At 43.9% G+C, this 24,869-nt stretch overlaps 1 protein-coding gene across 1 annotated transcript; it reads right to left on the reverse strand.

Annotated features, from left to right (window-relative positions):
• Positions 1-329: 329 nt before the first annotated feature.
• Positions 330-1,994, reverse strand: LOC311229430 (E3 ubiquitin/ISG15 ligase TRIM25-like; the record flags this gene model as incomplete). Its single annotated transcript, XM_084315513.1, has 2 exons — positions 330-1,241; positions 1,413-1,994. The coding sequence occupies 2 exons, from the start codon at positions 1,992-1,994 to the stop codon at positions 330-332; spliced, it is 1,494 nt and encodes a 497-aa protein (XP_084171639.1).
• Positions 1,995-24,869: the final 22,875 nt, after the last annotated feature.

Below are 24,869 nucleotides of genomic sequence, written 5' to 3' on the forward strand. Positions count from 1 at the left end.
GTAATAACCAGAATGACCAAAGGTGATCAAATACAAATAAAATTGTTGCATATTGTTGTCCAACCTACCCAGAGTATGAAAATAAAGAGTTTGACTTCCCCACATGCAAAGGGACAGAGGTATTGAAGATAGGAATCAAATATGTGAATATGCAAATATCCAATCAAACAAACTTTACCCCGGTAGGCTAGAAACTGTGTCCCTCAGAACAATGATAAGAGTGACTGAGTGAATGTAACTCCTATGACCTCATCTTTCACAACTCAGAATATTCAAGATCAATTTAAATCCAAAACCCTGGGTAGAGGAGCTGTGAATGTCACTGATCTCTACTTCAGCTCACAAAACTCAGCCTTCCCAGAGTAATCTACATAAAGTCCAGGATAGAGAGGCAGAGTGAATGTGGTGTTGACTCTGTGCAGGAGGGTCATGGTGTCAGAGACGCTGTAGAAGGACAGAGTACCTGCCCTGTGATCCAGGTACACTCCTATTCTGGAGGACCGGGGGCCCGGTACTGTTCTGCTCTTGTTATTGTGGCGGAAGCTGTAATTACCTGGTCTGCAATCAAAAGCCCAGGATTTGGAATTTAATCCAAATCCACAGTCCTCCCAGGTGCCTGTTCTACTAATGTCTTTGTAGGAGGCTGCTACAGAAACGTCTCCACTCCACTCCACCTCCCAGTAACAGCGTCCAGTCAGACCTTCTGTACCCAGAACCTGAGACCACCTAATAAATCTTTCTGGGTGTTTAGGATATAAGTTATTTTCATACACATATGTTGCTTTTCTGTTCCCCTCAGACAAAGACAGTTCTATGTTTGCTGTGTTTGGGTCCAGTGTGATCTGAGAGGAATATTGTAAGAAGCCAGCTCTGGTCTTGTGCTCTGGTGGCAGTAAAACATTAACTGCATTCACTGTTTTTGAGATTCTGGGCCACTGCTCTTTCAGAACGTCCTGTAGTTTCTCTCTCAGCTCAGACACGACCTCAGTCACATCTGCAAAGTACAGGAGAGGAAGGACACCGATGCTGGGTAAGTCTGTAGACTCACTGGGACTGGAGAGGGGGGGGTAACTCTGTAGAAAGTGGATGTGGTCCTCTGTGTGTGAGAGCTGCTTCAGCTCAGTGGCTCTCCTCCTCAGGTCCGCTATCTCCTGCTCCAGTATCTTCTGCAGTTCTTTAGCCTGAGTCACTGTGGTCCTCTGTTGGGCTTTGATGACCTTCTTCAGCTCAGAGCGTCTCGTCTGCAAGGAGCGTATCAGCTCAGTAAACATTCTCCCACTGTCCTTCACTGCTTTATCAGCAGAGCGATTGAGAGAATCAACAGCCTGTTGGGCCTCTTTGAGTCGCTTCTCTCTCTCCTGGACTCTCTGGTGGACTTTCTGCTGACTCATGCCAAGCTCTTTCTCTCTCTCCGTCCTTTCTGCTGCAGCTGAGACTGTATCATGGCCTTTATGTTCATCCATGGAACACAAATAACAGATGCACTGCTGATCAGTACGACAGAAAACATCCAGAATCATGTCATGACGAGAGCAGGTGTTCTCCTGAAGCCGTGTGGAGGCTTTGACCAGCTTGTGTTTCTTTAACGGAGCTACAGTATGATGAGGCTGGAGGTGAGTTTCACAGAAAGAGGTCAGACATACCAGGCAGGACTCGAGGGCTTTCCGCTTTCTCCCAGTGCAGAAATCACAGGCCACATCTGCAGGTCCAGCATAACAGTGATCAGGAGGAGCAGCTTGGAGTCCTGTCTTCAATAGTTGTTCTATCACTTGAGCTATTATATTGTTTTTCTTCAGAACAGGCCTCGGAGTAAAGGTCTCCCTGCACTGGGGACATGTGTAGATCCCCCTCTGATCATCGTGATCCCAGCAGTCTGTAATACAGCCCATACAGTAGCTGTGTCCACAGGGAATAGTTACCGGATCCTTCAGTACATCCTGACAGATACAACAGCAGAACTGGTCCCGGGACAGATCAACTCCTTGCTGCGCCATTTTATTCTACAAAGAGACAGTTTCAAGATGCACAATGAGATCTTCTGAGAGAATTGTTGAATATATACTGTACACAAATGTTCTAGAATGTGCTATTATGACATCATACTGTGCCATCACAAATGTTCTAGAATGTGCTATTATGACATCATACTGTGACATCAGAAATATTCTAGAATGTGCTATTATGACATCATACTGTGACATCAGAAATGTTCTAGAATGTACTATTATGACATCATACTGTGACATCACAAATGTTCTAGAATGTTCTATTATGACATCATACTGTGACATCACAAATGTTCTAGAATGTTCTATTATGACATCATACTGTGACATCACAACGGAACATGTTTGAGTCCATTTGAATAATATAAATAATGTTTGGTAAGGCTGTCCCCGAAGCGGGATTCAAACTTCGTCAGGGATCTTCGAACGGACGTTCGAACCTTAGTTTTTAATAAAAAAAATGTAATTAAAAAATAGACAATTAGACAAATATACAAAAAATAGACAATTCCGTGCAGGGAAAGTGTGAAAGTGTGGGTGATGCCTGTGCACCGCCGGCCAACGGGAGAGGCTCTGTATTGTCTCTCTATGACAATTCAAAATATACAAAAAGGGGGCGCGGCCTAAGGACGTGGTCAATATAGACCAATGAAAGAGGATATCCCTACTGAGTACAATGGTACAACCAGCAAGTCTCTACGACAAACGGTTCAATTTAGAGGAGAGTCTAACTTCAAGAAACAGGTTGTTCATTCAACAATGTATGTATATTTCAGTTTGTGGAGTGAATATGAGTTGCATAAGATAATAGAGTGTGAAGGTATACTGAATACTGTCTATCTGTATGTCATGTATGTCATTATATGTTATGATGAATTGAAAATGGGGGACCCTGATGTAAACAAGATGAAAGTCTTTCTCTGGTCTGCATCCCCTTAACAATTGTTTGTATTGAGCCGTACTGTATTGTACCCATTCTGCAATCTGTTAATAAAGTTTTCAATCAATCAATCAATCAATCAAGGGGGTAGGAATACATGGACGGGAATCATGAAATCATGATTGAAATCATTGAAATCAATGATTTACCATGGCCGTGATCTTTTCTAAATAAAGGTTAGCATTTATTCAAGTAAACAAAACATAATATTAAAGATAAAAATGTGCTCTTTCTTGTACAATGAGTTGTTTACTCATAACAATTAATTATTTTAATATTTTAGTACATTTTGTGCTTAAATTCTCATTAGCGCAATACGTCCACATTGATTTCTATGGACCATTGACTTAATTTTATATTTAATAAACTCAAAATGTTTCTCTAAAACTTTATTAATATTGTTTATTTATTTGTGTCATCAAGGAAATTCTAATGAATTATACAATTCAATTTACAAATTAATGATTTTTTTGTGGAAAACATAATGTCCATGGATGCAGTTCTCAGAACAGTTTTCACCTTCCTGTTAAGACTACAGTATTTTTTAAATAAAGTTTTATTGTCCCATGATGGATCACAAAGAAGACAAGCTAGAAGATGGCTACAAGGTAAGTTAAGTCACCTCAATGGTTAACACTTAAAAGTTCTAACTTCCCGCTTCAGCCCTTGTACACGACTAAATTGATTCTCATACTGAAACATGAAGTATTACTTGTTTGAAAAAAGTTTTGATCATCAATATTTGATCAATACAAAGGTTAATACATTCCTAACATGTGCCATGAATTTTTTTTGCAGATGTCATCATGGCTTCTCCATTGTTAGCTAAAAATGCTAACTCCTCTCATCCTCCGCAACACACTTCTCATATACCGCAACATTTTAATGGGTGTTTCGGTAATGAGAACTTCTCTTTCGGCAATGACAATTTGGTAACACATCACATAACTTTGTCATTAAATAGTAATAATTGGTAACACTTCAACATTAAGTGTTCATAAGGTTGTAATTACATAGTAATAATAAAATGTGTATCATCAACAGTTCAATGTAATTTACAAATTTTCCTGTTTCATTGCAGACAGTCAGCCACTGAGAAGAAGAAAGCGTTAGCAAAGGCTATAGGCTAGCAAAATTCAGAGAAAAGGTTTACAACAACCCTGACCTGCTAGACGAGTACAGAAGGAAGGAGAGAGAGGTTAGGGGGGTTGGAAATGGTACAGTCATTAGCAAACATGCTAGTTTATAGGAAGCCTCATACAAGCCATTTAGTTGATAGGATGTCCAGCTTTCTGGCCCTTACTAAAGGATGTGTACACACTCGCACTTTGTAAGCCATTCAGTCCCTACTGTAGGACACACACACACACACACACACACACACACACACACACACACACACACACACACACACACACACACACACACACACACACACACACACACACACACACACACACACACACACACAGGGAGAACCCTAGGACACACATTTGCACACACACTAGTGTAGGGTCTGTCCATATATGTTTTTCCTAATTTTATGGTATGCTTCCTTTCCATTTCTAGATATCAAAAACGAAAGGAAAATGGTAAGATCAAGAAAATGGAAGATCTTACCTCCAAACAATATGAAAGGAAACAAAAACAATGGAGAGAAAATTCGAACAGGCATTATGCTAAAAAGAAAACACTGAATGCCATCTTGGATTTGACCCCTCTCTCCATCAATGAGCCAGATGCCACACAGGTACCGGAGCAAGATGGAGGCCTACCGGTACCACCAAGCCCCCCAGAACTGCCATCAAACTGCCCAAAACCAGAGCAGACATCCATCCCCAAAGCAAGAAGAAAAAGGAGGATGCAGGATGTCCAGGTAGTACCAAGCCCTCCCGAGCCACCTTTGAACTGCCCAACACCAGAGCAGACCTCCACCCCCAAAGCAGGAAGAAAAAGGAAGGCAACCATAACCTCACTGAGGTCAAAACTGAGGGCGACAAAAGATCAACTGGAAATCCAGTCCAGAAAATACTCTAACCTAACAAAGCAGCTTAGAAGGCTACAAGAAAAAACAAAAAAGGACCAGCACCTTTGATAGGCACCATTGAGAAGAGAGCCACCCAAGACCCTGCCCAACAACAGCCAGAGACGATTGATGGGACATGTTGTGAGTCGTTTCTTGCACCAGGATGACAACTCAACTGTCATCAATGACAAAACAGGGGAAGTCCGCAAGAAAGGACAAGTGTTCAGGAAGAGGGCACTGACTGACACTATGGAGAGACTACATGTTACATTTTTCAGTCAAGCATCCTCGCTACAAACTCTCAAGGGCTCAGTTCTGCAGACTGAAGCCCTTTTAGACCGTGAGACCCAACGTTTCCCAAAGAAAAACCTGTGCCTGCAAAATCCACGAGAATTTCCAATTCAAAATTAAGAAGCTTCACCAGCTTCGGATAGTTGCCACACCATCCACAACTGAAATAGTTGAGTCCTGTGTCTGCAGCTCAAGTGATATGGAATGCATGTACAGAAGGTGCATTCATTGCCAAGGCAAAACCTTCCCTACAACTATTGATCCATCAACCAAGGGAAACATAATTTCCTGGGACCAGTGGGTTACCCGTACAGGTAAAATCACAAAAAAGGGAAAAGATGGTAGACTGGAGGAGACAAATGTCAAAAACACAGCACTGGAGAAGACACACACATCTATCGACAAACTTGTTGCCCTCACTCAGGACCATGTAAATAAACTGGCCATTCATGTGTATAACATCCAGCACCAGTTCCAGAGGCTGAAGTCACTCAAGGAGAGCCTGTCGTGGATTTTGACGTCTCCAAGGATGCTTAAGTAAATACAGAGACAAGAGATTGGCCTTATGAGCGTGCAAACCATGACAGTTTCTCCACGGGCAGTCTAAAACAGCGCAACACTGCGAATCAGGTATTCTGAAATAAAGAAACAGGAGCAGAAAGACAGCCGGAATACTCACGTTAAATAAACACAGGTTTATTAGAGAAGAAAAAATATATATACAGTACGCCCGTACGGACGGACTTTTAGTCTGTCAGAGTGCATATCACAGGTCTGTCAGAGTAAAAGTGACAAAAAGCAAAAGTGTCATGTGTTTTAACACAGTGGAATAGAGACGCCTCGATCGTCTCTGATTGGGTTGGCTTTATATGGTCATTTAGGGAGTCGAATGGAATGGGCTTTTGAGGGGGTAGAGGCGCTGCGGCCTTGGACACAAACGCTATCGGCCTGCTCTGAATTTAATGAATGGATATACTGTTTTAACAGTTTTTGAGAGAAGGATAAACATGACTTAACGATCAACCCTGTTGTGTGGCCCCAGAGGATTAAGAATGTGAAATTACGGGGTGGTGAGTCAGATCAAGGAGGAGATAGCCCGATATAAGGAAGAAAATGACAATGGGGCGGTAGACCCGAACATTCTATGGGACACACTGAAGGTGGTGATAAGGGGGAAATTGATGGAAAAAACAGCAATGCTGAAGAAGGCCAGAACGGAGACATATCACAATCTGATAGGGAAGCTGAAGAAGCTAGAGGGGAGACACCAGATATCAAAAGAACAGGAAACGCTCGGAGAAATCAAAGAAGTAAAGGCCAGGATAAATAGGGAATTATTGACGGAAATAGAAAAGAAAGCGAGGTTCATGAAACAAACGTACTATGAAGGGGGACCAAAAGCGACCAGACTGTTGGCTAGGAGAATTAGGACGCAACAGAAGTTGAACACGATACACACAATAAGGGATACAAAGACTAATGAAATATTGAGGGACCCAACTGAAATAGAGAGGACATTTAGAGAATACTATGAGAAATTATACACACAGCCAAAAGCAGCGGGAGAAGAGGAAATAGAAACATATCTGGAGAAGCTAGAGTTACCATCGATAGGGAAAGAACAGAATGAAGAATTAAATAAAATAATTACGGAACAAGAACTGGAAGAGGCAATTAGTTGAGGTACTGATTAGCCTAGATGCAGAAAAAGCGTTCGACAGTGTGAGCTGGACATTTTTATATAAAACATTGATGAGGTTTGGACTGAACGGGAGGGCGATGAAGATGATCAAGGCGCTATATCAAGAACCGACAGCGAGGGTTAAGGTGAATGGCAGCTTGACGGATAGAATCAGATTAGAGAGGGCTACCAGACAGGGATGTTGTCTCTCACCGACGCTCTTCGCCGTTTTCATAGAACCACTGGCACAACTGATCAGACAGACCGAGGACATCAAGGGAGTAAGGATAAAGGGAACGGAATATAAACTAGGCCTATTTGCAGACGACGTGATAGTATACATGAGGCAACCAGACAAGAGCTTCCCGACACTGATGGATCTACTGAAGGAATATGGCCACTACTCAGGATACAAACTAAACGTGACAAAGACACAGACCTTAGCATGGAACTATACCCCAACGACGGAAATTAGAGAACAGTACGGGATAAGATGGGACATGGACAAGATTGAATACTTAGGGGTGAACATCACGAGAGGGGTGGAGAAACTGTTTGAGGCGAATTATACACAGATAAATCAGAACATCAAGAGAGACTTAGAGAGATGGACAGTAATGCCCTTGGACTTCAATTCAAGAATAGAGGTCATTAAAATGAACATACTATCAAGGTTACTGTACCTATTCCAGTCACTACCGATACAAATTCCACAGAATCAATTCAGGGAGTGGGACAGACTGATATCGAGGTTCATATGGGCGGGGAGAAGACCACGGGTCAGATATAAAACACTACAACTACCAAAGGAAGAGGGAGGGATGGCAGTACCCAGCCTACAAGATTATTACTATGCAGCACAACTGAGAGCAGTGACGTGCTGGTGTAACGACAGATATGAGGCAAGATGGAAAGACATTGAAAAAGAAGGGGAGGGATACAAGGTTCAAGCTCTGGTGGGAGATAGGGAACTATTTAAAGAGAAAGAGTGACTATTAGATCCAATCACCAAATACACCTTGAACATATGGAACAGAGTAGTAAAAACACACAAATTGGAGAAGCAGTCAGGGGTCCTGAGATGGGTAGCACATGACAAGAGATTCAAACCAGGGAGGTTAGACCATGGATTCAGAAGGTGGGAGAGGGGGGGGGGGGCAACAGCGATATGCAAAATGATAGAGAAGGGGGAAATGCAAACACTACAAAAATTAAAGGAGAAATTTGGACTAGAAAACAAGGACCACTTCAGATATCTACAGATTAGAGACTACTATAATAGAGAAATAAGAGGGGACAAGGAAGAAGAACAGAATGGAATAATTAGGATGATAGTAAGGGCATACGAAGGAGGGAAAGGAAGGGTAATATCAGCACTGTACCGGGCTATAATGACCAGCAAGGGACACACGACCGATTATATAAGGGAGAAATGGGAGAGAGAACTAGAGATAGGAATAACAGGGAAGGAATGGGGGAACATATGCGAGGTACAACATTCAACAACAGGATCGAGAATATGGAAAGAATTTGGATGGAAAAACATAATCAGATTCTTTATAACCCCAGAGCTGAAGGAAAAATATGCACCAACACAAAGAGCATGCTGGAGGATGTGTGGGAAGGAGGGGGCAAATCACACGCACATATTCTGGGGATGTCAGAAGCTGAAGGGGTATTGGGAGGAGATAGGGGAAGCAATGATCAGAATATTAGGATACGGGCTACCACAAACAGGACTGGTGCTTTACTTAGGAGACCTGACACACGAGGGAATACAAGGGGGGGACAAATATTTAATAAAGATAATGTTGATAGCGGCCAGAAAAGCAATAACGAGACTGTGGTACAAGGAAGACCCACCGACAATAGCACAATGGGTAGGAATAGTGGAAGAAATACAGGATATGGAAAGGATAACACACATGCTGAGGTTACAGGAAGAGAAATTTGGGGAAAGATGGGGAAAGTGGGAGGATTATAAAGGGAACGAGAACGACATCACAGAGGAAGAACCAAATGCAACACAAGAGGGCGAAGGGTAAAGGAGGAAAGATGTTCAAGGAGGGTCTATGAACCCATGTCACACACCTGTGCTTTAGTTAGTATTTTCAATTTTTTTTTTGGGATATTACAATTGCTGAATGTTTTTATACTTTATTATTTATGTCGGTTTAACGGTGTGATATTAATATTCAGGGATGATGTGGTTTGTGTATGGGTGAACCAAAAGGCAAAGTGAAAGTTAATAAACAAGAGAAAAAAAAAAGGAAAGGACGAAGGATAAGGGAAGAAAGAAGCTCAAGGAGGGTCTCTGGACCCAGATCACACATACAAGCCTTAGTCAGTATTTATCATCTTTGAGTAGGAATTACCTGTTTATGCCTGTTTAAGGGAGATACACAATCAGCCTTTGTATCAAGTACCTAGAAAACAACTGTAGGGGAACCAGACAACCAACCATGATACCCATGTAAATATTTATGTGCACTGTTTTTTCTTTTTGTTTTTATTGTGATGTTAGTTTTTTTTTTTTTTTTTTTTAAGTGCTGTCTGTCTAAAACTGTTAATAAAAATTTAAGTTTAAAAAAAAAAGAATGTGAAATTACACTTCACAAGCCTTACTGAGAAAGAGGTGGCCGTCCACATTGATTACAGTGAGGTGACCACCCACACTATTGTAATCTATACTATTTATTTTTATTTATTTATTCCGCCAATTTTTGTCCACTAACTCCTGCCAGAGCTTTCACACCACACACAAGTGTAAGGTATCAAAACGACCGTCTTGAGGGCGGCTAAGTGGCGCAGTGGGCAAGGCGCTCGCCACTAATGCAGGAGATGCTGGGTTCGAGCCCAGCTCTCTGCGTTGCTTCCAGCTTGGCTGGTCGTTCATACTAATACAATTGGCAGTATTAGGGGGTGGGAAAGCCGGTGGGGATCGGATGTTGTGGACAGCGACTCCTACAGGTCGGTTGGTGCGCCTGTACAGCAGAATCAGGAAGTAACGGGGGCAGCGTGAGCCTCCCACGCGTTACCCCTCGCCACTGAGAGATTGCGCTGTACAGGTGAAAAGATGCTACGGCTGCCTCCTCGTGTACCGGAGGGGACACGTGATGCAAGGCGTCGTCATCACTGCAGCCGACCAGTGGGAGGCATGGTCTGGCAACGTTCGAGACAGGGGGGGGGTGAATTGAAGGGAGAATTGGCAAGGCGAAATTGGGATGGGAGAAAAATAGAAAAGAAATGGGAGAAAAAGTGGATAAAAAACTAAAAACGACCGGCTTGGTCCAACTCGAGTTGCTATAACTTTTTGGAAAGTTTCACTGCACCGTTTGGCTACAAATCGACTTTAAACAGGAAATGTTGGTCATAAGGAATTAATGGCAGAACATTCTAGAACATTTGTGATGTCACAGTATGATGTCACAATAGAACATTCTAAAACATTTGTGATGTTACAGTATGATGTCATAATAGAACATTCTAGAACATTTGTCATGTCACAGTATGATGTCATAATAGATCATTCTAGAACATTTGTGATGTCACAGTATGATGTCATAATATAACATTCTAGAACATTTGTGATGTCACAGTATGTCATAATATATCATTCTAGAACATTTGTGATGTCACAGTATGATGGCATATTAGACCATTCTAGAACATTTGTGATGTCACAGTATGATGTCATAATAGAACATTCTAGAACATTTGTGATGTCACAGTATGATGTCACAATAGAACATTCTAAAACATTTGTGATGTTACAGTATGATGTCATAATATAACAATCTATAACATTTGTGATGTCACAGTATGTCGTAATATATCATTCTAGAACATTTGTGATGTCATAGTATGATGTCATAATAGAACATTCTAGAACATTTGTGATGTCACAGTATGATGTCATAATAGAACATTCTAGAACATTTGTGATGTCACAGTATGTCATAATATATCATTCTAGAACATTTGTGATGTCACAGTATGATGGCATAATAAACCATTCTAGAACATTTGTGATGTCACAGTATGATGTCATAATAGAACATTCTAGAACATTTGTGATGTCACAGTATGATGTCACAATAGAACATTCTAAAACATTTGTGATGTAACAGTATGATGTCATAATATAACAATCTATAACATTTGTGATGTCACAGTATGTCGTACTATATCATTCTAGAACATTTGTGATGTCACAGTATGATGTCATAATAGAACATTCTAGAACATTTGTGTATCTATTCAACAATTCATAGACCCTCTCCCGTTGGCCGGCGGTGCACAGGGATCACCCACACTTTCACAATTTCCCCGTGCGGACAGCTAGCTAGCCGTTGTGGACAGCTCAGGTGTAGACATCAGTCAGGTGTATTATTGATGCTCTCATTGATACTATGTTTGTTTCTGAAGTGTGTGTGTGTGTGTGTGTGTGTGTGTGTGTGTGTGTGTGTGTGTGTGTGTGTGTGATATATATATAGAGAGAGGGGGGGCTTTGGTAGACTATTGCATTGGTCCATTCATTGAAGATGAACGCAATGCGACATCCTTTACTAGGCTCACCCACCAACAGTGCAGGTGCTGAACTGCTGATCCGAATGTATAGGTAAAAACCATATTATGTGTTTTCATCAATAAAAAAATGGCAAAGAAAATTCCGCTCGCCATTGTGGACACTCACCTTAGGCCTGATTCTTCTTCAGAATGAGATCTTCTGAGAGAATTGTTAGAATTGTTCTATATATATAGAACACAAATGTTCTAGAATGTTCTATTATGACATCATAATCAGTAGGGATATCCTCTTTCATTGGTCTATGTTGACCACGCCCCCATGGTTCGGCCCCTCCCCTTCAGGGGATTCATCTTGATCCTTAGGCCGCACCCCCTTTTTGTATCTTTTGAACCGCTTGTCGTAGAGTTGACTGAACCACACTTGTAATTAGTGTGGGTGACACTAATGGTCTAGAATGTTCTATTGTGACATCATACTGTGACATCACTAATATTCTAGAATGTTCTATTATGACATCATACTGTGACATCACTAATGTTCTAGAATGTTCTATTATGACATCATACTGTGACATCACTAATGTTCTAGAATGTTCTATTATGACATCATACTGTGACATCACTAATGTTCTAGAATGTTCTATTATGACATCATACTGTGACATCACACATTTTCTAGAAACTTCTAATATGACATCATACTGTGACATTACAAATGTTCTAGAATGGTCTGCCATTCATTCCTTATGGACCAAAAGTTCCTGTTTAAAGTCGATTTGTAGCCAAACGGTGCGGTGAAACTTTCCAAAAAGTAATAGCAACTCGAGTTGGACCAAAAAAAGCTCTGGCAGAAGTTACTGGACAAAAATCGGCGGAATAAATAAATAAATACATAGTATAGATTACAATAGTGTGGGTGGTCACTGAAAGGAAATTCTATCACAGGCCTCCTCCTATAATGTAACCTAAGTTCTTTTAGTTGAATGTCGGCGAGGTGAACAGAGAGATGAGACAGAGTCAGATGGCAGTCTGTAGAGTTTTACTGAACCCTCACAGCACAAGTAGATCACAATCCGGACCACGCACCTCCGCACACGGAGTGAGCCAGTGCCAAGTGGTGGTCTCGTCAATACATCGTCACATCATTTATACATTTTTCGTTTCCACCCCTCCTCCTGGCTTAATGATTGATAGCTGTCACGTCATATAATTGGTGTGTGTGCGTGCGTGTGTGTTGGTGTGTGGGTGCTGGTGTGTGTGTGTGTGCGCTGGTGTGTGTGTGTGTGCTAGAGTGTGTGTGTGTGTGTGTGTGTGTGTGTGTGTGTGTGTGTGTGTGTGTGGGTGTGTGTGTTGGTGTGTGGGTGCTGGTGTGTGTGTGTGTGTGTGTGTGTGTGTGTGTGTGTGTTGGTGTGTGGGTGCTGGTGTGTGTGTGTGCTGGTATGCTCCAACGTTCTTGGGGGAATGACTGTGTCTTTGTTTTAGGTTTTGCATAACTGCTACATGATTTTGCATGTTCAACTGAAAAAAAAATCAGTCAGACGCAAGCAGCAAGCAAGAGATCTGTTCGTGTGTGCATGTGTGGGTGTGTGTGGGGAGAGGGGTCCGGAGTCAAAAGGTCGGCAGGTCGGCAGGTCAAACCAAGCTGTGTGTAGAACAGACTGGGGCCTCAGCCTGCACCACGAGTAAGTAGGTCAACCCAAAATGCGGGAGAACACAATGTAGGATCTTAATTCTATCACATCTTAATTCTATCACCTTATCAAAAGGGTATGACAGGAATTTGATGGTTGATTCCTTTCAGTCCCCCTTTTGTCATAATACATAATTTATGACACAACCATCAACCATCAAACAAAAGGATGGATGACCACCAATACTATCATCAATACAGTGCAGGTGTGGGAGTCCCGCAGAACGAAACAGAGTCCTAGCAAAACCCCCTCGGGTGTTGGAGATCTCAGAGTCCTTGATCCCTGCACAGTCAGTGGGTAGAGGGAGACGAGGGAGGCGATGTCCCCCGAGACGACTGCCTCCATCTCGCCAGTAGAGTCTAGTGTCTTTAGACAGGAGGGATCGTAGGTGGGCAGGTCTAGTGTCTTTAGACAGGAGGGATCGTAGGTGGGCAGATGATGGAACGGACCAGAGGGGAAGAGAGTGGAGTGAACCGTCTTCTTTTTTCCACTTCAATCGTCCATCTTCTAATACACATCATCAACTTTACCTTGGCCCTTCGTGTTACCCAGTCCTACCCCTGACATAGGCCCACCCAGGACCACCCAGGACCTCGATGACCCGTTCAATCGATTTCCCATTTATCCATTATGCCCGGTTGTAATCTTGTGTTTGTCACAATGCACTACTGGGCCCTGCTCCTCCAGGCTAACACGTCAGACTAAAAACCCGTAAGATGCTAATGACAGCTATACAATACAAGCCAGGAAACATATTTGAGGGTACACTACCAATTCGAACAGTCATCAAAATTCATTACCGTAACATTATAGAGGAATAAACAAAAATTCATTGCCGTAACTTTATAGAGGAATAAAAACAAAAAAAATAACCTAACAATAAACTGACGTCGATTTTAACATTAACCAGGATCTGTAAAATATGGAAATGATGCATGACCCTCTCGCACAATGTACATGTTTGAAATACTATTTAAGACAGTTCAGTCTTATTTTGCATCATTTCAATCATATTTTAAGACAGTCCAGTTTTAGTTCAGTCACATTTTGCATAATTTCAATCAATTTATACTTTCTCATCTATTATTCTAATATTCTTATTTCAATTAGTTATTTCAATTCAGTAATTTATTCAGTTGTTGAGTCCACTATTCAGTTGTTGTGTGGAGTCCACACAGTCCACACACCCACCCTTGAGACTGTGAATCCCACAGTCTCAACACCAATCTCCAGCAGTCTCCTCGCAGGCCATCAGGCAGAGAGCGCAGAACGACACTCCATCCTAGTCAGTCAGCCATCACCTCCCCCAGAGGACACTGCATCATACTGAATTCAGGCCGAAGTCCTGTTGCCGGCCCCTCCCCCTCAATTCGGCACCAGCCCTACATTTTCAGGCGACCATCGAGCGACAGCTCGTGATATCGTCCGGGTTTTCCCGAACCCACCTCAAGGCATTTGCACCCCAAGATCAGTTCCGTCACCACCGGCAGAGGTATGGAGAGGAGAAGGGCCTCGGTACGGTTCTCAGCATGACCACAGCGTCCCCAAGGAAGCGGACAACAGCTGACCGTTCCCCATCGCGTCCATGGTCGCTCAGCCACTCCCCAACCCGACAGCCTGTGGAAGAAACAAAGCACACAGAACACCACAGCTTACTCAACAACCACAAGCAGATTACAATTCATCTAGACTCATTCTATGAGAAAACCCATTGATTGAAACACATACAAAATGCATAAAGAACCACTCAACTTTCAGATTTCCAGTTCCGGCACATCAGCGCCATACTCCGTGCTCATCATCACCCATTTCACAAATGGAAAAAAAAACAAGAGAGGACAAAATCAGAAACACACATTCCAACAAAACACATAGCATAAATCAAATCAAAACCAAACAAAACACACATTGTCCTATATCAGTGCATTCCTAACGCAGACCTAATCTATTGAGCATACAGTAGTCTACCGAGTATACAGTATTCCAATGAGTATATATATTCTAATGAGTATACAGTATCCTACTGAGTTATACAGCATTCTAATGAGGTATACAGCACTGCATTGTAATGAGGTATACAGCATTTTACAGACCAGGGGTATATTCCAGCATCCAAGCTGGATGGTTAACGGCCTCTTCAGAGGAGAGCAGGAAAAAAGGAAAAAACAAGCAACAACATCCAGTCTCCTACCACAACCATAGAAACATGCAGTAATTGACTCCTCTATCACCACTCAGTCAAAAATGTAAGGAAATATGAACCAAATTAAAACCAAACATACGCTTCACACCCATACTCCAGGACACACATGCACTCCATGCATTTACCAATAAACCATGACAAACAAAATCTACCACTCAAACACAACAACCTTTCACACCGGTATCAACACACACATGTTTTAGTTGGAATCTTAAGACATGCACTTAGTATCGTATTAGGCAAACAAACAGTGGCGGCTTCCTCCCTTTCTACCCTTAATCTCAGCCAATTCCAGTCTACACCCACTCCCCCTTAGGCCTAAGAGAGAGCAGCTAGCTACAAATGCCTCAGCTTCCTCTTCCCACCCGGGACAGCTGTGTCCTCTGTGCTGAGCTTGAGAAGGGAGAGAGAGAGAGAGAGAGAGCTTGGGAGAGAGAATAGTCAGGGTGAGCGCGAATGTAATAGGGAGAGGGGGCACTGGTCAGACAACGGCCACAGGTCAAGCAAATGTTAAGTGACCCACTCAAAGGGGCTGTGCACGCCTCTCGCGCCCCTCCCCGTTCGGCCCAAGTTGTCGTGCGCCGGTTCACCCTGTCTGGGCGATAGGTACGGAGCCCTGTTGGGACATTCTCGGGACCAATGACCAGGCATAGAACACGAGAAACAATTTCCTGACCCCGGCTCATCAGGTGGGTAGGGGGTAGATGGACAGGGGCCTCCCCCGGACCACAAGACACACTCTCCTGATCCAGATGGGGGGCACCCCCATGGTTCATCACCCCGCCCTCCCAGTACGCTCTCTGCCCATTTAACAAACCGTTTACTCACCTTCATCCTTTCTCTCTTGACTACCATGTCAACCCATCTTGAATGTGTGGCTGCCATTACTTGGCCTATGCTACCCGGTTCACAGGCCTCCCACCTCCGTATAATTCGTTCAGTCATTTTTCTTGAAGAGGGATGGGAGAGAACAAAGAAGAGGAGAGAGAGAAGTAAGAGAGAGAGATAGATTGAGAGAGGTATTCAGAGAGAGAGAGAGAAAGAGAGTCAGTGAAAGTGCGAGTGAGTTAGTCTGAGAGAGAGAGGGAGAAGAGAGAGAGTGAACGAGAGTGAGAGAGAGGGAGAGCGGGAGAGAGAGAAAGAGAGAGAGATGGTTAGAGAGAGAGCTAGATTGAGAATGAGAGAGAGCGAGAGAGAGATGGTCAGAGAGAACGAGAGAGAGAGAAAGAGAGTGGGGGAGAGAGAGAGAGGGAGAGCGGGAAAGAGAGAAAGAGAGAGAGATGGTTAGAGAGAGAGAGGGGGAACGTGAAAGAGAGAGAGAGAGAGAGAGAGAGAGAGAGAAAGAGAGCAGGGGAGAAGGGGAGAGAGAGGGCGCGAGCTAGTGAGAGAAAATGGGAGAGTCAGAGAGAGAGCGTGTGAGGAAAAGTGTCAGTCCGGGGTGCGTGAGCGAAAGAGAGAGAGAGAGAGTGGGGAGAGAGAGAAGGAACGAGAGAGAGAGTGAGAAAGAGAAGGAGAGAGAGAGAGAGAACGAGAGAGAGAGAGAAAGGGAGCGAGAGAGAGAGAGGGAGAGGGAGGGAGAGAGCGTGCGAGTGGGGGAGAAGACAAGACACTCTGAATGGGTCCTGTGAGAGCGGGAGAAGAGAGAGAGAACGAGAGAGTGAGAGAGAGAGATAGAGAGAGAGAGAGAGTGGGGATTCACCCAGAACGTGCTGGCTCACTCGAGTCCAGCACCACGACGGAGGGAACAGCTCCCACTGCCGTGAGAACAGCACGGTTACTGTGGGCCCGAGAGGGGGAACAAACAGCCTGCGGCTGCTGTTGCCGGCAGAACCGAGCGCGCGTCGCTCCAATAAAATATTGTATCAATCTGAAGTGTCTTTATCAATGCAGACCCATGTGAATTTATGTGTGGTCCCGCAACGTTTACAGCAAGCGGCACCAACAAAATAATAATGATAATAATGGTGATGATTATGTGGAAATGAAAATGGGGACCCTGATGACGAAAGCTCCATCACTGGTCCGCATCCCCTTAACAGCACTGTACCGTATTTCTGTGAACATGCTCGCCTCTACCAACATCCATATTTGTGGTAACAACGCAGATATCGAGTGTATTTCTGTGAACATGCACGCCTCTGAATCCAACCACGCGAAAACAACCGCTTCCACCCCTCAAGCCGCGCGCCTGTGGGGGGAGCGAAAGCGAAGCGCCGGTCCCACCGCAGAGCGCACGGCGGTGTTCAGAGCGGTTCATGCAAATAAACTAACCACATAGCACAACATAATACATATAATATAATACAATATAACACTCGCTCCTTCTCAGACCCGGAGCATATATACCCACCTATATTTAATCAACTATGTTGTCAATGCATAGTCTGAAACTACAATATGGACGATATTCATTTTAATAATAATAGGTTGGCCTCCCTACCACTATTCATTTTAATATAATGATAATGGCCCCCTTATCAACAACATAACGCACTGGTCTTGTAAATGCAGCCGTGGGCCACGTGGAACGGTGCTATATAGGCCTTTAACCACGGCAACCCAATATGCCTTTAACCATGGCAACTCAATAGTGACTCTAACCCACACTATGGAAAGGTGCTACTTAGGCCCTTAACCACGGAGGACTTTAACCAGGGAACTTTAACCCTGGGACTTTAACCCCTCTTTTAGGACTTTAACCTCTCAGGACTTTAACCTCCGGTGGGAACTTTAACCCGGGGACTCTAACCCCTCTTTTAGGACTTTAACCTCTCAGGACTTTAACCTCTGGTGGGGCCTTTAACCCGGGGACTCTAACCCCTCTTTTAGGACTTTAACCTCTCAGGACTTTAACCTCTGGTGGGGCCTTTAACCCGCGGACTCTAACCCCTCTTTTAGGACTTTAACCTCTCAGGACTTTAACCTCTGGTGGGGCCTTTAACCCGGGGACTCTAACCCCTCTTTTAGGACTTTAACCTCTCAGGACTTTAACCTCCGGTGGGACTTTAACCCTGGGCCTCAAACCCTATTTATCAGATCCAGGGCCTCAAACCCTATTTAGCCAGGCCTAGGGCCTCAAGCCCTATTTAGCAGATCTAGGGCCTCGAACCCTATTTAGCCAGGCCTAGGGCCTCAAACCCTATTTAGCCAGGCCTAGGGCCTCAAACCCTATTAACATAGACAATATTCATGTCCTCACAGATGTCAGCAGACGCAGGTACTTTTCCCTATCAAAATGACAAAACAATTCTAAATTTGGAATTTGCCAATTTGCTGAAAATTTAGTAATGGGTTTTCAGCTCACCTCGTCATTTGAAGAAAAAGCACCGGCTCTCGTTTCGACCTGGACCAATGCACTCAACCGTTTATGACTCGTCAGTCAGTCCCGGAACGAATGCAGAATGGACAAGAAGACTAAACCCAAAAAAAATAAATAAAATACAGACTATGATCTACTCATCCTGTGCCAACTCTGCAGATAATCTACTCGGTCTCTGCTCACCTATTTCCGATCACCAATCTCAGCTGCGCCTCCAATTGAAAGGAAATTCTATCACAGGCCTCCTCCTATAATGCAACCTAAGTTCTTTTAGTTGAATGTCGGCGAGGTGAACAGAGAGATGAGACAGAGTCAGATGGCAGTCTGTAGAGTTTTACTGAACCCTCACAGCACAAGTAGATCACAATCCGGACCACGCACCTCCGCACACGGAGTGAGCCAGTGCCAAGTGGTGGTCTCGTCAATACATCGTCACATCATTTATACATTTTTCGTTTCCACCCCTCCTCCTGGCTTAATGATTGATAGCTGTCGCGTCATATAATTGGTGTGTGTGCGTGCGTGTGTGTTGGTGTGTGGGTGCTGGTGTGTGTGTGTGTGCGCTGGTGTGTGTGTGTGTGTGTGTGTTGGTGTGTGGGTGCTGGTGTGTGTGTGTGTGCGCTGGTGTGTGTGTGTGCTAGAGTGTGTGTGTGTGTGTGTGTGTGTGTGTGTGTGTGTGTGTGTGTGTGTGTGTGTGTGTGTGTGTGTGTGTGTGTGTGTGTTGGTGTGTGGGTGCTGGTGTGTGTGTGTGCTGGTATGCTCCAACGTTCTTGGGGGAATGACTGTGTCTTTGTTTTAGGTTTTGCATAACTGCTACATGATTTTGCATGTTCAACTGAAAAACAGTCAGACGCAAGCAGCAAGCAAGAGATCTGTTTGTGTGTGCATGTGTGGGTGTGTGTGGGGAGAGGGGTCCGGAGTCAAAAGGTCGGCAGGTCGGCAGGTCAAACCAAGCTGTGTGTAGAACAGACTGGGGCCTCAGCCTGCACCACGAGTAAGTAGGTCAACCCAAAATGTGGGAGAACACAATGTAGGATCTTAATTCTATCACATCTTAATTCTATCACCTTATCAAAAGGGTATGACAGGAATTTGATGGTTGATTCCTTTCAGTCACCCACACTAACTATAGCTGTAAGTACACCAGGGAAGTGAAAGACACCCACTTTGGTGGCGGGAACCAGCAAGCAGGGAACAAACTTAACTTTTTGACTTACCAGTAGATTTTAAAAACTACCAGCCAGGCAGATTTTTTACCAGCCAAAAATTATAAATAGCTTTTTAGTATATCGCCATGTGTTATTATTACTATATAATAATCTCATATGCTATTTTCAATTAATATCATAAACAACATAAGGAATATTAGCATAATTTTGAGTGGACTGAAGGAATGAGTCAGCGTTAATAGTTTTAAATGCAAATAATTTATTGAAACATAGAAGTGGGGTCGGGACACACACACAGGGCCGCCTGGGAGAAATGCGAGGCCCTGTGCGAGATTTAACGCGAGCCCCCCCCCCCCCCCCAAAAGGCTAAAAAAAAAAAAAGAAAAAAGATTATATATATATATATATATATATATATATATATATTTTTTTTTTTTCATACAGTCAACATATTCTTAAATAATAGCGCTGCCCGAGGCGGGGTATGATCAGTCAACATATAGCAAAAGAGAGAGCGAGAGAGAGCTCCCGTTCTACAGTCAATATACAGTGTACAGAGAGAGAGAGAGAGACACATTGGAAAGAAATTGAAATGCTATTTGGCCCTAAACAGAGAGTACACAGTGGCAGAATACCTGAGCACTGTGACTGAAGATCCTTGACTATACAGACTCAGCGAGCACAGCCTAGCCATCGAGAAAGGCCGCCATAGGCAGACTGTGTGTGTTAGAAAGAGAGAGAGAGAGAGAGAGAGCATGTGTGTTAGAGAGAGAGCATGTATGAGAGAGAGAGAGAGAGAGAGAGAGAGAGAGAGAGAGAGAGAGAGAGAGCATGTGTGTGTGTTAGAGAGAGAGCATGTATGAGAGATCAAAAAGGACAAAGATCAACACTTAAATCCAAAGAGAAGAGGGTCTATAGAGAAACCAAAGCAGCAAGGAGCCAATGGCCGACATCAGCTAAATAGGCTAGCCAGGTACTGTGACACACACAGCTTTGGCCAACAGCCCAACGCTACCCAAGCTACACAAACGACCAAGACATTCACACACAGTCGTATCTCCAAATGTTGTGAAGTAGCATATGTTTTGCCTGGAAAAAAACATCGTTATTAACAAAACATTCGGGAGGGGAAGGAAGGAAGAGTGGGGTAATGTCATGACATTTTCATTAATCTTACCTGCACCAAGGAACGCAGGGCGAAAGGCCGTAACACAGGTCTCCACATTGACGAAAGGCCTCTCGCTGTCGGGACAAAAATAAGCTATGGCCAGAGCCTTGTCATGGTGCAGGCCCGACTACATCTTCTGTCAAAGATGATGTCGTAGTCACTAGTCAGAGTGCCAGAACCCCCTGCTATTCTCACGGCTAATGTCAATGGTCGTAGCACAAGCTAACAGCTAACTCAAGGCTAACTGATAGCATCAAACGAACGTTCCCAGCCGAGCGCAGCCGGCAGTTAACGTCGAAGTTAAACAGCTAACTGGCTAACAGTTAGCTCAATCAGGCTATCGCTAACCATTAGCTAACGCAGAAGCAAGCTATGCGGCTACATACAGCCAGGTGCTGACACCAGGCACACACCGTTAGCTATTAGTAGTACTATTAGCTAGTCGACCAGTTTGGCTCCAGAGAGAGAGAGAGAGAGATAGGTCCACGGCGGGAATATAATAATAGTTGACTCACCATAACGCAGTATCAATGCGGCGCGCCGGCGCCAATGGTAAAGTTGGAAGGAGACTTTCTTGGCCCACGGTGTAATTTCTTCTGATCCATGCTGCTTTTGAAAAGACATCCACTGGCTCCTCTGAATAGCGCTGAATTAGATCATCCCTCTACCTCGTGTTAGTCGTGTGTCTTCTTCTTCTTCTTCTTCTATTACGGCGGACGGGAGAAGGGCCCGGAAACACTATCCTAAAATCTGTAGAGCAGTAAAGCCGCAGAAACCGGAAAACTGCAGTCTGCAGAGCCGCAGAGGCAGGAACAAGTCAGACACATTCTACAAACGTGTCTAATGTGAAATATATAAGCATATAAGCAAAACTAGATTTTAGGTCTGTGATGAAAAAGGGCCTCGCGGGAAGGGGGGCCTCGCAAAAAAAAAAAGAAAAAAAAAAAAAAAAAAAAATTATTTTGCGAGGCCCCCCTTCCCGCGAGGCCCTGTGCGACCGCACTGCTCGCACACCCCCTGAGGCGGCCCTGCACACACACACACACACACTGCTTCAACTCACCACCCCCACATCATTGTATTCTAGTCTGTCTTCAAACTTCCACTCCTCTCGAAACTTTTTTATATTTGAATATCAACATTATCTGTCCATCCTCAGTAATCCTCAGTTTACTATAATATACTCCTGTCCTGAGTCCTGACTAGTGACTTCATTGTCTTTCCAAACGCACACACACAGGGAAGGGGAGAGTGCCCCCCCATTTCCCTTTCCCCAGTCCACACTGTCTGCTGTTCTCTATGGCTCTGCGCCTCTGCCTCTGATCAGGATTAGCTTGTTAGCTTACGCTAACGTTGTAGTGATTGTAATGGTACATAAACGTTAATTTCGGGCGATGTGGGCATAAAGGAATGGCGACGGTGCAATGCATGTAGATGCATTTGACCCGTTGTGAGAAGAAAAAAAACACCACAGACTTATTTCGGGTCGTGTAGGCGCACTGCTGTGTAGCGCTGCTCTGCTTTCAGAAGCACGGACTGGGCGGCTATGACTGGCGGAGTTTCTACAGGGTTTTTCAAAATAAGAGTATCATATGAACCGGACGTTGCTAGCTGCCGGAGCCATAGATATTATGACTGGAGCTGCGCCAAACCTTAAATCTACACGCCATTGGCGCTTGGCGGGTGCTTATTTTGTTCCCTGCCAGCAAGTGATGCTTCATACTGGGGTCAAATACCTGAGTGGGGGACGTGTGGAGTCTTTTGCCTCTCTGTCAGCGTCCCTAAAGCATGATGCTGTTGCAACGTGGGCTCATCTTAATCCAGTGCTCAAGTCCATCCGGGAGGAACATCCAGAAGTGAAGCACATCCATTTTATTTCAGATGGACCCACCTCCCAGTACCGCAACAAGACAGCGTTCTATCCGGCCTTGACAGTGCCTTTCATGAGAGGGTTTGAATATGTCACCTGGAACTTCTCAGAGGCATCTCATGGCAAGGGTGCCCCTGATGGGGTAGGGGGTGCACTCAAGAACCTAGCAGACGGGCTTGTTGCTTATGGAACTAGCATCCCAGACACCAACACACTGCATGAGCAACTGGCAACACACTCATCTGTAAGGCTATACATGGTAACAGAGGATGAGATCATTTCGGCCCAGGATTTGATTCCTCCATCCCTGAATACAGTGCCCGGGACTATGAAGATTCACCAGGTAAGTCAATGTGACATGAGGTTGAACAAGTTTGATTGATTGATTGATTGATTGATTGAACACAATAGATTGTAGAATGGGTACAATACAGTACGGCTCAATACACACAATTGTTAAGGGGATGCAGACCAGAGAAAGACTTTCGTCTTGTTTACATCAGGGTCCCTCATTTTCAATTCATAATGACATTTATGACATACACAACATACAGATATACAGATATATCATGGCATTTATGACATACATGACATACAGATTTACAGTACTGTTACAATTGTGACATACACAATATGCAAATATACAGTACTGTTAAACAAAGATCCTAACAGAAAATATATACATACGAGGGGGAGGAGAAGTACATTGGGAGGTGGTGGGTGGGGGGGAGGGGATGGGATGGGATGGGAGGGTTTGGACATTTACGGGGGCCAGTTTCAAATTGCAGCCTCCTGTAGGTGCTTTTGAGAACGGTTTTGAAGGTGGGTAGGGATTAAAAAAAATGTACGGCTGTGGGTAGGGCGTTCCACATTGATGTGGCATAATTGCGAAACGTGTTTAGACCCTTGTTTGTGCCGAATCTGGGTTGAACATGATTTGTGGAACTCACTCTGGTGTTGTGTTCGTGGTATTCACTGACCTTTGGGAAGTATTTTGACATGTACATGGGTACCTTAGTGGTGTAGTCAGTGTATCTTGTAGACCAGGCCCATTGCAATTTGATGTACTCTGTCGTCTACTCTAAGCCATCCTAGGTTGTCAAAGTGGGCAGGGGTGAGGTGGGTTCTAGGAGTAAGGTCAAGCAGTAGTCTGACCAGTTTGTTTTGTGATGTTTGTAATCTTGTTTTTAGCGCCTTTGAGGTGCTTTGGTACCATGAGGTGCAAGCATAGTCGTAGTACCCTTGAATGAGTGCTCCTGTTAAGAGTGTTTTAATTAATTAATGAATTGTCATAAGTTGGCTTAACTTGATTGATTCATATGCTTTTTTAATACATTTATTATTTAATTTCTGCATATAGCTGACATCTACAAAACCAGGGGTAATCCAGAACCGGGACGTATCCTGCTTTTGTGGCAGTGCATGCGGATGCTTTCTCCCAAAAGAGTGCTCCTTCATAGGAGCGGATGTGGAGTCAGATACGGAGAAAGCAGAGCCAGGACCTGTTTTGGAAGTGGGAAAGTGGGTCCTTGTGGAGTATGATGCAGAGTTGTTCCCTGGCACCATCACACAGGTATATGTAGAACTAGTTTTAGATATGGACACTAGGTTACTTGTTAATGGTAAATCCTGAGTCCTGTTTTGTACTTTTTCTTTTACCTATGTCCTTTACAGATTGTGGATGATCAATATGAGGTTGACACGATTTATTGTGCTGGAGAGAACAAATTCTACATTCCATCTCGGAGGTTCGATGGAGAGAAAGTGTGGTATTACTTGGACGACATCAAATGTGTCATCCCGGAGCCACTACCTGCCACATCCTCTGCACGTAATTTTAGTGTTTCAGCTGAGATCTGGGCTAAATACACAAAGAAGTGTGTCTAAAACACTGGTCTGTGTAAATGCGTGTTGTGGGGTGGGGGGTTCTACAGATCTAAGCATGTTTTATACATGACACCCATTTTGTCATGAT

This window comes from Notolepis coatsorum, assembly GCF_963971535.1.
Source record: "Notolepis coatsorum genome assembly, chromosome: 6".
NCBI classification, from domain to species: Eukaryota; Metazoa; Chordata; class Actinopteri; order Aulopiformes; family Paralepididae; genus Notolepis; species Notolepis coatsorum.